Here is a 12,659-nt window from a genome sequence, read left to right on the forward strand (position 1 = left end):
AATAATGACAATGCTGCGTGTGGTCTTCAGAGCGTGGACAAGTTCTCACTGCTCAGACGTGTAAATGGAAGTTCTCGCGTACAAGGAGGACCGCGGACATAATCTAGTTGGCGCGTTTTCCTGGTTCACTTTGCTCCTCTTTTGCGCCGTCTGTCTTAAAATCTCCCTCCACACATGAAGCTGTCCTAAGCACCTTGGATGCTTCTCACAGACATCGGGTGGAGGGAAGAAGTAGTGGCACAGTGAGAAGATCATACTGAGCCTCTTTTTCCAAAAAGGAGCAGGCGTGTTATTCTGAGTTTGCACGTGGTGTAGCCTCCTCGTCAAACCTGCAGACAATCCTGGTGGTGGGGAAGAGTCTGTAATAACTGCAGCAACCACCGCGCTCCCAGCTGAAATCCAGTCAAGAGCTTCCCGGATGTTCTTCTGTGTGCAGATACCCCGTTTTGAAAAACAACTATGAAATACCGCGTTGTAATTTTTTTTTTCACTTACAGAATTGTAAACAATCAATAGATCAAAATGCAGCCTCAGACATTCTGAAGGCTGCGGTCTCACGCACCAAATGAATGAGTTCTTTTCTTGGTAAATTGTTCTCTATTACTTTTTAGGATATACTGTAGGCAACGTTTCTTTTTCCCCTTTCACTCCAAATTCCCTGACTTCACATAATACTTGTCATTAGAGATGACATAACAGACCTCCCTGTCAAGGTACCATAATGACTTAAATTATTTCCCACTGGGGGACATTCAGGTAGCTTCTACTCTGGTTTTGTGTTTTTGCAGCAATAGATAATGCTGTGGTGAATACCTTTGAGCCATTTGCTTGCATCTAATTCTTTTCTTAAGGTAAATCCCCCAGAGGAGGCTAGCGGCTTAAAGGATATGAATTTCTTTATGGCTTTTACAATACGATATGAATTGCTCTCCCAGGAGGTGAAACTTTATTTACAGACCTGCATGAGCTTCTGTGTTGGCCCCTGCCCCCTGCCTGGGAATCTCACGCAAGGAAGGAGGGGGGCAGAGTTTAGATACCCCACTGTGTTCCCTGTTTGGTGGGGGGACTGGGAGTTGCTTCAAAAGGGGTTAAGGTGCCCAGATCTCCTGGAACAGCCCCCACCTGCAGCCCCCAGATGTGTCTCCACAGGCCAGATCACTCGCCCCTAACGTTAGAAGAGGGCTCTCCAAAACCGGCGGGCTCCGTTTGTTCCATTCTTGTTGCCTCGATATTAAGTGATGAAAAGGAGTCAGACAGCAAATTCAGCGTGTGTGTAAGGTGGACAGGTGGGGACGTCCTCAGAGTCCGTCACGGGAGGGGGTTGATGGCGGTCCACCACACCCTGGTGCCCAAGGAGGATGTGCTTTTGGACGAGGTTGAGCTCTCTGAAGCATCAGCAGTGCGTTTGTGACACGTTAGTGAAAAAGGCAAGCTGCCAGAGAGCGAGCTCAGTACAGTTCCATCCTTGTTGAGAAGGACCGGGGGCTGCCCATGTGTGTCCATGCCGAGGAAGGTTCTGGAAGGATGCCCCGAACTTAACAGAAGGCATTTCCAGGCATGAGACTTAGAGGAAAGAAGTGGGTAAAATGGGACTTACTAGTTTTTTAACTTTACTTCTATGGTTTTTAACTTTTTAGAGTAAACGTGTCTTACCCACATCATGAGAAAAAGATTTTTAGACGCCTCTCTAAAGTGAAGATAATGTGTTTTCTGAGAGCTCAGTATCTTCTCAGGAGGTCCAGCAGGGTCCTTGGGATTTAGCAGTGAGATGTCTCTGGCTCTGTGACTTATTTTTCTGGAACAAATAAGACAAAAGGCGTTTGTGAGGTTCAGGTTGGATTGAGTTTGGGGTGTTTTTTAGCAGTGTCAATAATATTATTTATTGAGTATCTACTCCATGCGGGGCACTGTGCTAGGTTTTCTTTATGTACTCTTTTTTTATTTATTTTAAGCTTTTTTCTTTTTACTTTTAAATTTTCTTTTTTTTAAATAAATGTATTCATTTTAATTGGAGGCTAATTACTTTACAACATTGTAGTGGTTTTGCCGTACATTGACATGAATCAGCCACTGGTATACATGTGTTCCCCATCCTGGACCTCCCTCCCTCCCCATCCCATCCCTCTGGGTTATCCCAGTGCACAGCCCCGAGCACCCAGTCTCATGCATCGAACCTGGACTGGCCATCTTCTGTATGGCGATATACTTCACTCTGTGTAATAGGCTTCAGTTTCATCCACCTCATTAGAACTGATTCGAATGTATTCTTTTTAATGATTGAGTAATATTCCATTGTGTATATGTACCATAGCTTTCTTATCCATTCGTCTGCTGATGGGCATCTAGGTTGCTTCCATGACCTGGCAATTATAAACAGTGCTGTGATGAACATTGGGGTCCACGTGTCTCTTTCAATTCTGGTTTCCTTGGTGTGTATGCCCAGCAGTGGGATTGCTGGGTCATATGGTAGTATTTTAAACTTTTTATTTTGTATTGGGGTATAGCTGGTTAAACAGTGTTGTGATAGTTTTAGGTGAACAGCGAATGGACTTAGCCATACACACACACACACACACACACACACACACACACACACACATATGTATCCATTCTCCCCCAAACCCCTCTCCCATCCAAGCTGCCATATAACATTGAGAAGAGTCCCCTATGCTATACACTAGGACCTTGCTGGTCACCCATTTTAAATATAGCAGTGTGTACATGCCCATCAACTCTGGGGTTTGTTGTTTGGGCTCCAGTGAGGTCCCCACAGTTAGCTGCCCAGGCAGCACCAAGCCCGAGGTGGGGATGCCAGAAGTAATCTCTGCTTTTCTTTTCAGGACCAGCTGTCCCTGCAAGTACAGTTTTTTGGATAACAACAAGAAGTTGACGCCTCGACGCGATGTCCCCTCTTACCCCAAGGTAAGATGACTGCCTGCCTGTGAAGAAACCACCATCTGTGTCCACAGCCTCAGGGCACAGCCCCCCCACCTCTGGCCCCACCCAGGGCCCCCTCCCAGCCCCACTGCAGTCTGCATGTTTGCAAAGCCAGCTCTCACCAGGGCCCTGGCAGTGGCACGCTTCTATTATTCTTAGGCGGAATATATTTCCTCGTTGACATTTGTTTAGCAGAAGTGGTCCCAGACCACAGCTTACTGCCAGATCATAGCTCCTCGCTGGTACCCACCCAACCCCCATCCCCAACTCAGTGAACAAACGGTTCTGACATTCAAATGTTACTTGAAAGAACTTTCATTTTTAACTAAATTATTTATAATCTGCTTCATTGCATCTCCCGTCCCTGAACAATACGTAGTTATTATGAGAAGTTTTGTTTTGGGGTCACAGAGGATGTATCAGTTACAGGAGAGGGGCCGTTGTTAGAGCAGGCAGTGCCCTGGGAGTTGGGAGGGTCTTCAAACAGCTACGAAAGATGGATCCCATGATGGGGTCCTCCATCTCACAATGCCTTCAGCTGGAGACTGAGCGGGATCCTGGCCCAACTGAGTTTTACATATCTGCCCACTAAGATCTGGGCTTTGCCAAGACCAAGATCCTTCAGATAGGGGTGGGGGGCTGGGGTTGCTGGCCGTGCACAAGGCTGACCCCCCAACCCGCCGCCATTCCCACAGCAGCAAAGAGCCTCCCAGGGCTGACAGGAGTCTCCCTGACTCGGATGTGAAAGATACACTGAGTATTGTCCGAGGTCATCACGTGGACCCATGTGCCCTTTCCCACGGGAGTACACGACCCACACCTTGGGACCCTGCCCCGGGAGTCACACGGCCCAGCCTGGGTCCCGAGCAAAAGGCACCGGTCTTCCACAGAGGTTCCTTTTAAAAACACAAACAGAAAGACCTAGGAGATGACTGGATTTAATTCCAAAACACTGTGACTGTCTTGTGTCTACAGTCTTCTGTTTCCTCTGACAACCTAACCTAAACTCCGGTGTTCCATAGAACCCACAAGCTGTGCTGTTATATAGCCCACGGCTAAACTAGTGACAGGTTCCAAAAACAAACCTCAGAATAGCTTCTTAGCCAGTACTTGAATGTATGCCAATTTTTTTTCCCCTTGATTTCACTTTATTGTATTTTTTAAAGTCAGGTTTCTCGGGATGTCATTAGTATGCAGTAAGCTTCACCTTCTGCAGGTGTGGAGCACTGTCAAATGGGACAGGCTGACATGGTCACACGCCCTCCACCACGATCAGGGGTGAACACTGTGTCTCCCCCGAAGGCCCCCTCTGCCCCTGCGCGCTCAGTCCTGAGGCACTCCCCCAGCCCCAGCCCCCACTGGTGGGGTATCCATCCCTGTGGAGCTGCCCCCTCCAGAACTCTCGTGGGTGTGGCCCTGAGAGTGGACCCAGGTGTGCTGAGAGGGGGTGGGAGGACGTGGAGAAGGCGTGGCAGGCCTTTGTCCAGCACAGAGGCCGGTGCCAGCTCACACTGCTCCCCGTCCCTCCAGTACCTGCTGTCCCCTGAGACCATAGATGCCCTGCGGAAGCCCACCTTCGACGTCTGGCTCTGGGAGCCCAATGAGGTGAGTACAAGAGCCATCGGAAGGGGGGCCAGCCTCAGGGACCAGACGGGAGGCATCCCCATCCCTCATCTCCTCTCTCTTCTCTTCCTTTTAACTTGCTTCCCCAGTTTTGCAGCCAGACTGCCCCTTGGGCTCGGGAAGGCCCTGAGCCAGAACCAAGGAGCATGTGAGCAGCGGGACCTCACACCCGATCTGGCTGCTCAGAAACGCCCCCACACCCCCCACCGGGCCGCATCCTGATCCCCCGGGGCAGCTGCCGAGCCCCCATGGGAGTGAGCCTCCGGGCTTCAGGATTATTTCAGGAGGGGGCTTCCACTTGAGGTCCTGCTCAGCGTGGTCGGCCTGGGGAGCCATGAGGACTCAAGGATCCATGCTCTGTTGCTTGATCATGTCTAACTCTGTGACCCGATGGACTGTAGCCTGCCAGGCTCCTCTGTCCAGGGTATTGTCCCAAGCCAGGGACCGAACCTGGGTCTCCTAAATTGGCAGGTGCACTCTTTACCGTGTGAGGCACCAGGGAAGCCTTCAAGGGCTCAGAGTTACTTCTTACAGCACAACAGTTCTTTTAAATTTCCCTTTTGCTGAGAAAACACAGTCATGGAGATTATTGTTTGTTTAGTCTATTACCTAATCGTCAGATACACCCTCCTGTCTCTGAACCCCAAGAAATCACAAAGCCACATAGACCTCAGGCCACCGAAAGCAGCAGATACTCGCCAGCTTTTCGGTCACGCAGGAGCGCAGAAAGGCTCACGCTCTTGGACAAGAGCGTCAGAGCTACTTCCCTGCAGGTCTGGGAAATGGATCGTGTACCCTGAACTCTCCTATATGAACCACTGTCACTCGCGTGGTCTCCTGGGATAAGAAAAGCCCCAGCAAGAGGGGTGGGGAAGCACAGATCTTGCCTTCACCCCACCCAGTCCACCCTGAGAAGAGCAGCTGGATGGCACGGGTACTCCAAAACGTCCAACCAACCAGCACTCAGGACTGGAGCTGGGAGGTCAGGGAGGAGGGGCTGTTGTAAGTGTCACTGCCGGGTCAGTGCTTGATTGAAGACGGACGTGGTGGAGGGGAGCAGGGCAGGAGAGGAGTCGGGCATTCCAGGAGAAGCGTGACGACCTCTTGTCCCAGTGGCTCCCGCTGTGGGCCCACGGGAGCTTGGAACATCCACTCCTGTTTCCAGCAGGTGCCGCTTCGAGCACATCTCACAAACTCCCCGTAGTCGTTTGGACCTCAGCCCACAGGGAAAAAGAGCAAAGCTGGGGCCCTGATGGCAGAACCCTGCCATCTCTGTCTCCACAGAACACAGGCTGCTTGTGGCCAGAGAGGGAATGTTCCACCTCCATGTCAGAGGTGGAAGGATCCCTGCCTCCACCATGGGGAGGCGGCCCCTCATCACTCCACCTGTGGGATGTGTGAGCAGGTGCTGGCAGGGCAGGGCTAAGGGGAGGGAGGCAGCCCCCTGCAGGTCTGCTTGGCCTGAGTGGCCGTCATCTAGCCCCAGGGTTTCACTAGCACACCTCCACGAACCCAGGGGGCCTGGAGAGGGTTCCAGTGCTTCTGTAAAGTGTCTCCCTGCCCAAGGTGGCAAACCAGAAGTGCTCACAGACAGGAGCCCTGGACTCTGGGGGTGCCATGGATTTTGGAGCATGAGCAGCAAAGATGAACAGGTACAAGGACACACCTGAAAGCTTCAGCAGCCCGTGTGGCCCCCAGCACTGCATCTGGCCACCCCCCGAGAACATCAGAGCTCCCGGGTGGTGGTGGTCTACCGCCCTCCCTCCACGCAGGGGTGATGCGCCCTGCATCACCCAGGGCCCAGCCCAGCGTCCTCTGATCACAGACCAGATGGGGAGATGACCTCACGCTGCTCCCCTCTCTCGAGGGCCAGCCTCTGAGCGCTGCCCACAGCACTGCATCTGCCCAGCTCTGCCTTGAAGGCTGCGGGATCTCACAGTCGTCTCACGCGTCCTCCACGCTCATCATCACCCAGCTGCAAGCCCAGGACCCGCCACAGCGTCCACAGCTGCCATCATGGGAGCAGATGTACAGACGCGTCCCTCCTGCTCCGAAGCCACCACATAAGTGGCACCAGATGGTTTCGTCTGCCGATCACCTCCGCCTCTTGACTCTGATTTCACAGCAAACATTTCGGCTCTGCGGGGTTGCCTGCAGCCGCGAATGGGCCGGTGTGGTGGGGAGCAGCGGTGTCAGAGCTACAGCCCCTCTGGTCCAGGACAGTGGGGTCGCCAGCAGCTCTGGACGGCTAGACCCTGACTAGGCGCTCGTGCCACCAGCCAGGCTGGGATGACCCAGCCACCAGCCTGGACACCAGCCCTCCCACCCTCATGCCAGGACCCTGCGCTCCCCACACTCTGTCAAGGGCTCCTTCAAAGCCCCGGTTTCCAAACCTTGGCATCCAGTCTGCGTCTGGGCTGTCTGCTCAAGGAACACCAGCGTGTGGCCCCTTCAAGGACTTTCCATCTGGACATCCTCCCGGGCCCCCACTGCAGGGCTGGGATGTTTTCCAGTTTCCCAAGTGGGTTCTTTGTGATGCCATGCAAGTCTTTGCTCCCAGAGGTGTTCCTTCCATGGCCAGCTCATCGACCCTTCATTGTAGAGTTGGATTTGCAAAACTTCTGCTGAATTTCAGTGTTCCTAGTTTCTCATATATTTTGTAACAAGAAAAAGTGGGTTTTCAACTGCACTCCCTGAATAGGTCTGCTGGGGCTGCCATAGCAAATGCCGCCGATTTGGGGGTTAAACAGAAACCTGTTTTCTCACAGTCTGGAAGCTCGACCTTGAGATCCAGGCGTGAGCAGGGCTGGTCCCTCCCGAGACCTTTCTCCTCCGCGTGTTGACAGCCGTCTTCTCCCATGTCCTCATATGGGCGTCCCCCTGTGCGTGTCTGTGTCCTGATCTCTTCTCTTAAGGACACCCGTCCTTGCAGATTAGGGCCCGCCCTAGTGACCCTGCATAATCTCAGTTACGTCCCTAACACGCAGTCCTCTCCACACGCAGTCACGGGGGGGCTCATGGCCTCGACTGCTTGATTGGAGGGTCACGATTCGGTCCTTAACACACCCTTTTGGGGAAGAGAAGGTTGCCTGGTGAACAGAGCAGACGGGAAGTCTGCAGACACCAGGGCAGGGCGGACACTGGGGCCAAGGGGCACAGGTGGGGGTCCCCGGTCGGGGAGCTGGGGGGCGGGGGCTGGTGTCCTGCTAAGGTGATGCCAAGTCAGCCCCACTCTGAGACCTCCCTGGGCTCTTCTCCCAGAGAGCAGAGCCCACTTTGTCAAGCTCTCACTTTTTAAAGATCATTTAATCTTCTTGGCTTGATTAAGCTTCAAAGTTCTGAGTGGCATTTAAATAGATCTCAACAGTGACAGTAAATCCTCTCTGGGCCTGGAAGCAAAATCAACATCAAGTTGAACGGGGATTTCTGTAGAAGGCAGCTCAGTGAAATGAAGTTTGGGAGGGAGTACTCCCCAGAAGGAAGCTTGCCTTCCAGACACTTCGGTTCATACATAAGAAAGTGTGTCATCCCAGCGGGGTCCCTGGGGGCCCGAACAGGCGGGTTTGGGATGGATGAGTATCTGTCAAAGGCGCTCCTCGGCTCCCCATCTCCCAGCCTCGGGCTCGTGCAGGGTCTGTGGGAGTTGAAGGTGTCTCTCAGAACCTCAGGCCGGAATCCTGACCCACTGAGATGGGTGTTTGTGTGTATAAATAAGTCAAGTCACTTCCGATCTGGTCATTTGGGGATAGCGTTAGTTCATCTGGTCACTGTCCCTCCTGTAGAGAATGCCATTGACTTCTAACCTCGACTGCTCTTTCAAAGCCCCCACACCCCTCCTGAGGGTCCTGAAAACTCCTAGTCAACAGGCTTTGGTCCTGGGCCCCCCCTGGGAGGGGAGGACTCCCCTGGGGCCCGGCCCGCCATGCTGCTTATCATCCTTCTGCTTCTGCCCCCGCAGATGCTGAGCTGCCTGGAGCACATGTACCATGACCTGGGCCTGGTCAGGGACTTCAGCATCAACCCCATCACGCTCAAGAGGTGGCTGGTGAGTGTCGGGCCCCTGCTGGCCCCTCAGCACAGTTTCATCGCGTTTCCCGGGAATGCACCGTGGGTACCTTCCTTTGGGCCTGGGCTTCCTACCAACAAAGGCCACACTCCTGGGAGAGTCCTGCGGGGACCCGTCCCCCACCAGACACTCTCTGCTCCTAAGCTTCTGTCTGTGAGCGAGAAAATAGTAGGAACCAGGGAGAGTCAGGTGAAGAGTGTGTTCTAAGCAGCATGTGTGCAGCGGGGAGGGGGTGCTATGCAGGTGTACACGTGTGCGTGCCAGTGTGTGTGGAGTATGTGTGTATATGCTCGTGCCTGCGTCATGGGGGCTGTGCATGGGTCCATGTGTAAGTGCGTCTGTGTGTGTGTCTGTGAGGTGTGCATGTAGGGGAGGGGTGTGCATGTGTGACTGAGTGTGTGTTTATCAGCAGATCTTCTTAATAAAATGCAGCTCAGAGCCCAAATGTTAGAAGGCTGTGGAAAGGGATTTCCCTGGTGGTCCAGTGGCTATGACTCTGCTCCTAGTGCAAGAGATCCAGGTTCCACATCTGGTCAGGGAACTAGATCCTGCATGCTACACCTACTGACACAGCCAAACAAATAAATAGTTTTTTTAAAAAACCTGTGGAAGGTTTGATGGTGGCTGGGGACCTGGCACCCCACACGCAGCCCCCTTGCCCTGCCCCCAGCTTCACACCCCACTGTGGTCCCCTGGGGACACCTTCCCCTGTGTGGCCCTCAGACACCCCTGGGCCCCTCGTCCTCACCCCTGGGAAGCGGGAGTGCAGTTGGATGAGGACCGGGTGGGAGTCGAGAGTTGGCATCAGGAAGAAGGTGTGGGGAGCTTGCGGAGGGTGGGTGGTGGACACAGAGTGGCCCGTCTCGTCCCGCAGCTGTGTGTGCACGACAACTACCGAAACAACCCTTTCCACAACTTCCGGCACTGCTTCTGTGTCGCCCAGATGATGTACAGCATGATCTGGTTCTGCGGGCTGCAGGTAGGCTGGGGGCGTCCCTCCTGGAGGGGAGCTTAGGGCGGGTCTGGGGGCATCCCTCCTGAAGGGGAGCTTAGGGCGGGTCTAGGGGGCATCCCTCCTGGTGGGAGCTTAGGGCGGGTCTGGGGGGCATCCCTCCTGGTGGGGTGCTTAGGGCGGGTCTGGGGGTCATCCCTCCTGCAGGGAGCTTAGGGCGGGTCTGGGGGGCATCCCTCCTGGTGGGGTGCTTAGGGAGGGTCTGGGGGGCATCCCTCCTGCAGGGAGCTTAGGGCGGGTCTGGGGGGCATCCCTCCTGGTGGGGAGTTTAGGGTGGGTCTGGGGGACATCCTGCCTGCAGGGAGCTTAGGATGGGTCTGGGGAACATCCCACCTGGAGGGGAGCTTGGGGCAGCAGCTCCTCCACCACCTGGGGAAGTACCACCCCTCCAGTTTGTCAATGAACAAGTGGGTGCCTACCCCCTACCCCAGGGAGAGGCGTGTCCTCCCCCACCAGGCCACAGCTGGGGGAGATTCATCCCCCTGTGTCACTGCCCCACCCCCTACCAGCCCGCTCCTCACCCACCAAATCCTCTCTCCGATCCAGGAGAAGTTTTCTCAAATGGACATCCTGGTCCTAATGACTGCGGCCATCTGCCATGACTTGGATCATCCAGGCTACAACAACACGTATGTACACGGTCCTTTTCTCTTGTCAAGGGCACTCTGGGTGTCAGAGTTGAGCTTTTCAGCTCAACCCCCTGCCAGTTCCCAACGGGAGCTGTCAGCGAAGCGCTCCTGAGCCCCCAGCTCCACCCTACCTCTGTAGGACGCAGCCTTCCCACCAAGGACTTTGTCCAGGACTGGGCCTTCCTGGCAGAATGCCTAGAGGTCCCCAGACCCCATGGGGCTGCCTCAGCCCTTTGCAGTCCTGGCTGCAGGTCTGCGTCTACACGTCTTCCCTGCAGCAGGGAAGGGTGTTCACACACCCATGGACTGGAAGGGGTGGATCCCCACCCAGTCTCTGGATCTCACTCCCCTGAGGGCAGCCTCACCAGCCTGTTTCCAGCAGGAATGAGGCAGAAGCAAGGACAATTACAAGAACAGGGATATGGATGCGAGGAGGCAGGGAGGATCCAGGGCAGGCCGTGGGGCCGGGACGATGGGCCAGGCTTTGCTGGAACATTGATCCACTCCTGCCTCGGGGCGAAGGCAGAGTTCCACCCCATGTCCCTGCCAGAGTCCAAGCCAGGTGGCGCTGGTTTGTGTTCATAGTGATACACTGGTTGTTCTATGGAATTTGTGTATTTGTGTGTCGAACTTTACCATGTGGGTGATGATGCTCAACATGTCCAGGAAAGATGCTATCACTACTCAGGACCAGAGCGGATGTCAGGGTGTGGACGTCCATGCCCGGAGGAGGAGGTGTCCCCGTGGTCATCCACCCCCTCAGTTCACACTCAGATGCTGTGCTGAGCACAAGCCACGGGCCATACCCACAACATCTAGCCCTCCTCCCACGTCCTACGGTGTCTGCAGGGTTCCTTGGTGAAGGCCTGACCACCTCGAGGGCACCTCCTCAGGGAGGACCTGAGGCCCATTGGTGGTGTCCACCGTTAGGACTGTAACGACTTGGGAGTATCTAGTCAGAGGGGCAGCTGAGACCCGGGAGAGCCGAGAGGAGTAAATTCCCGGCACAAGCAGAGTGGAGTCCCCTCCAGCAGCCCCATCGCCTCCAGCCTCTACCCCAGCACGCATGCCCCTGCCCCACCCGCATGTGAGTGCGGGTCCCCGAGGGTCCCTCTGCTGTCCAACCCCAGGTACCAGATCAACGCCCGCACGGAGCTGGCCGTCCGCTACAACGACATCTCGCCCCTGGAGAACCACCACTGCGCCGTGGCCTTCCAGATCCTCAACCAGCCCGAGTGCAACATCTTCTCCAACGTGTCACCGGAGGGCTTCAAGCAAATCAGGCAGGTGTGTGGGGTGACGCTGCACCCACTGGTGAGTGGGGGTCCCTGGGGGACAGTGAGCCCCACAAGAGAGGAGACACCCTCTCTTCCTGTGCCTGAGGCTCCCAGGAGCTCCCAGTCTCCCACAAGGATCCTGGGGGACTGGCCCTCCTTCCACGCCTTCTCCAAGGCCAGGTGATGCCCCAGGAAGAGGTGTGTGCTTGGCCTGCCTGGACAGTGTTCCATGGACCTTCAGGTCATGACTACCATTTAATTTAACCCTTTGAGATACGTCCTTTCTCATCTCGCAGCCCAGGAAACTGAGGCTGACACAGGCCTCAGGTCACTCGCCCAAGGAAGCAGGTCCTAGACGGACATGTCTGTGACATCCAGCCTGGCAGAACCCTGACCACTGCCCCTAGGTCCCACTCTTGTCCCCCACCACCCCGTGACCAACCAGCCTCACCTCCCACTTCAGAAAAGAGACCTTTCTGCCCCTGGGGGCACATGGGGTGGGGGATGGGGGCGGCCACCTGTCCAGAGACAGAGGCTTCCAAGTCACCAAAGTCACACATACACCCCACACACACACGGCAGGTCCCTCTGAGCACAGGCCCCTAGCACGCACACACACACATCCACACATACACACAGAGCAGGTCCCACCGGACAAAGCCCTGTGCCCCATCCTCTGGTGTGTTCAGAGGAGGGACAATGTCAGAGCGATTCCAGAGGGGTGAGGTGAGTTGAATGATAGCCTCCCCCGACCAAAAAAATAGTCAAGCCCACCTCCTGACCCCCGAGGAGCTGCGAATGTAACCTTATTTAGAATAAATCTTTGTAGCTGTAATTAAACTAGGATCTTTAGAGGTTAGCTCAGATTATCCACATGGACCCTAAATCCAATGACAAGTGTCCGTATAAGAGACACACAGAGGAGAGACAGAGAGGCCGTGTGATGGTGGAGGCAGAGCCCCGGGGCTCCCAGAACCAAGAGGCAGGGAGTGGGCTGTCCCCGGAGCCTTCAGAGGGGGCACCTTGGTTCCTAGACTGGAGGCCTCCAGAGTCACGAGGAGATGCCTTCCTGCTGCTCTGCCCCCCACGTGTGGCACTTTGCACGGCAGCCCAGG

The 12,659-nt window shown here is 55.0% G+C and overlaps 1 protein-coding gene across 7 annotated transcripts in view; it reads left to right on the forward strand.

The window, feature by feature from the left end:
• The window catches only part of PDE9A (phosphodiesterase 9A), a 105,331-nt gene that overhangs the window by 82,946 nt on the left and 9,726 nt on the right, over positions 1-12,659 (forward strand). For all 7 annotated transcript variants that reach the window (XM_070466820.1, XM_070466822.1, XM_070466821.1 and 4 more), the window contains 6 exons: positions 2,841-2,922; positions 4,468-4,542; positions 8,519-8,605; positions 9,501-9,605; positions 10,185-10,267; positions 11,398-11,554. In XM_070466820.1, coding sequence (XP_070322921.1) covers positions 2,841-2,922; positions 4,468-4,542; positions 8,519-8,605; positions 9,501-9,605; positions 10,185-10,267; positions 11,398-11,554 — 589 coding nt within the window. The remainder of the gene's footprint in view (positions 1-2,840; positions 2,923-4,467; positions 4,543-8,518; positions 8,606-9,500; positions 9,606-10,184; positions 10,268-11,397; positions 11,555-12,659) is intronic.

This window comes from Odocoileus virginianus, chromosome 4 (genome assembly GCF_023699985.2).
Source record: "Odocoileus virginianus isolate 20LAN1187 ecotype Illinois chromosome 4, Ovbor_1.2, whole genome shotgun sequence".
NCBI lineage: Eukaryota > Metazoa > Chordata > Mammalia > Artiodactyla > Cervidae > Odocoileus > Odocoileus virginianus.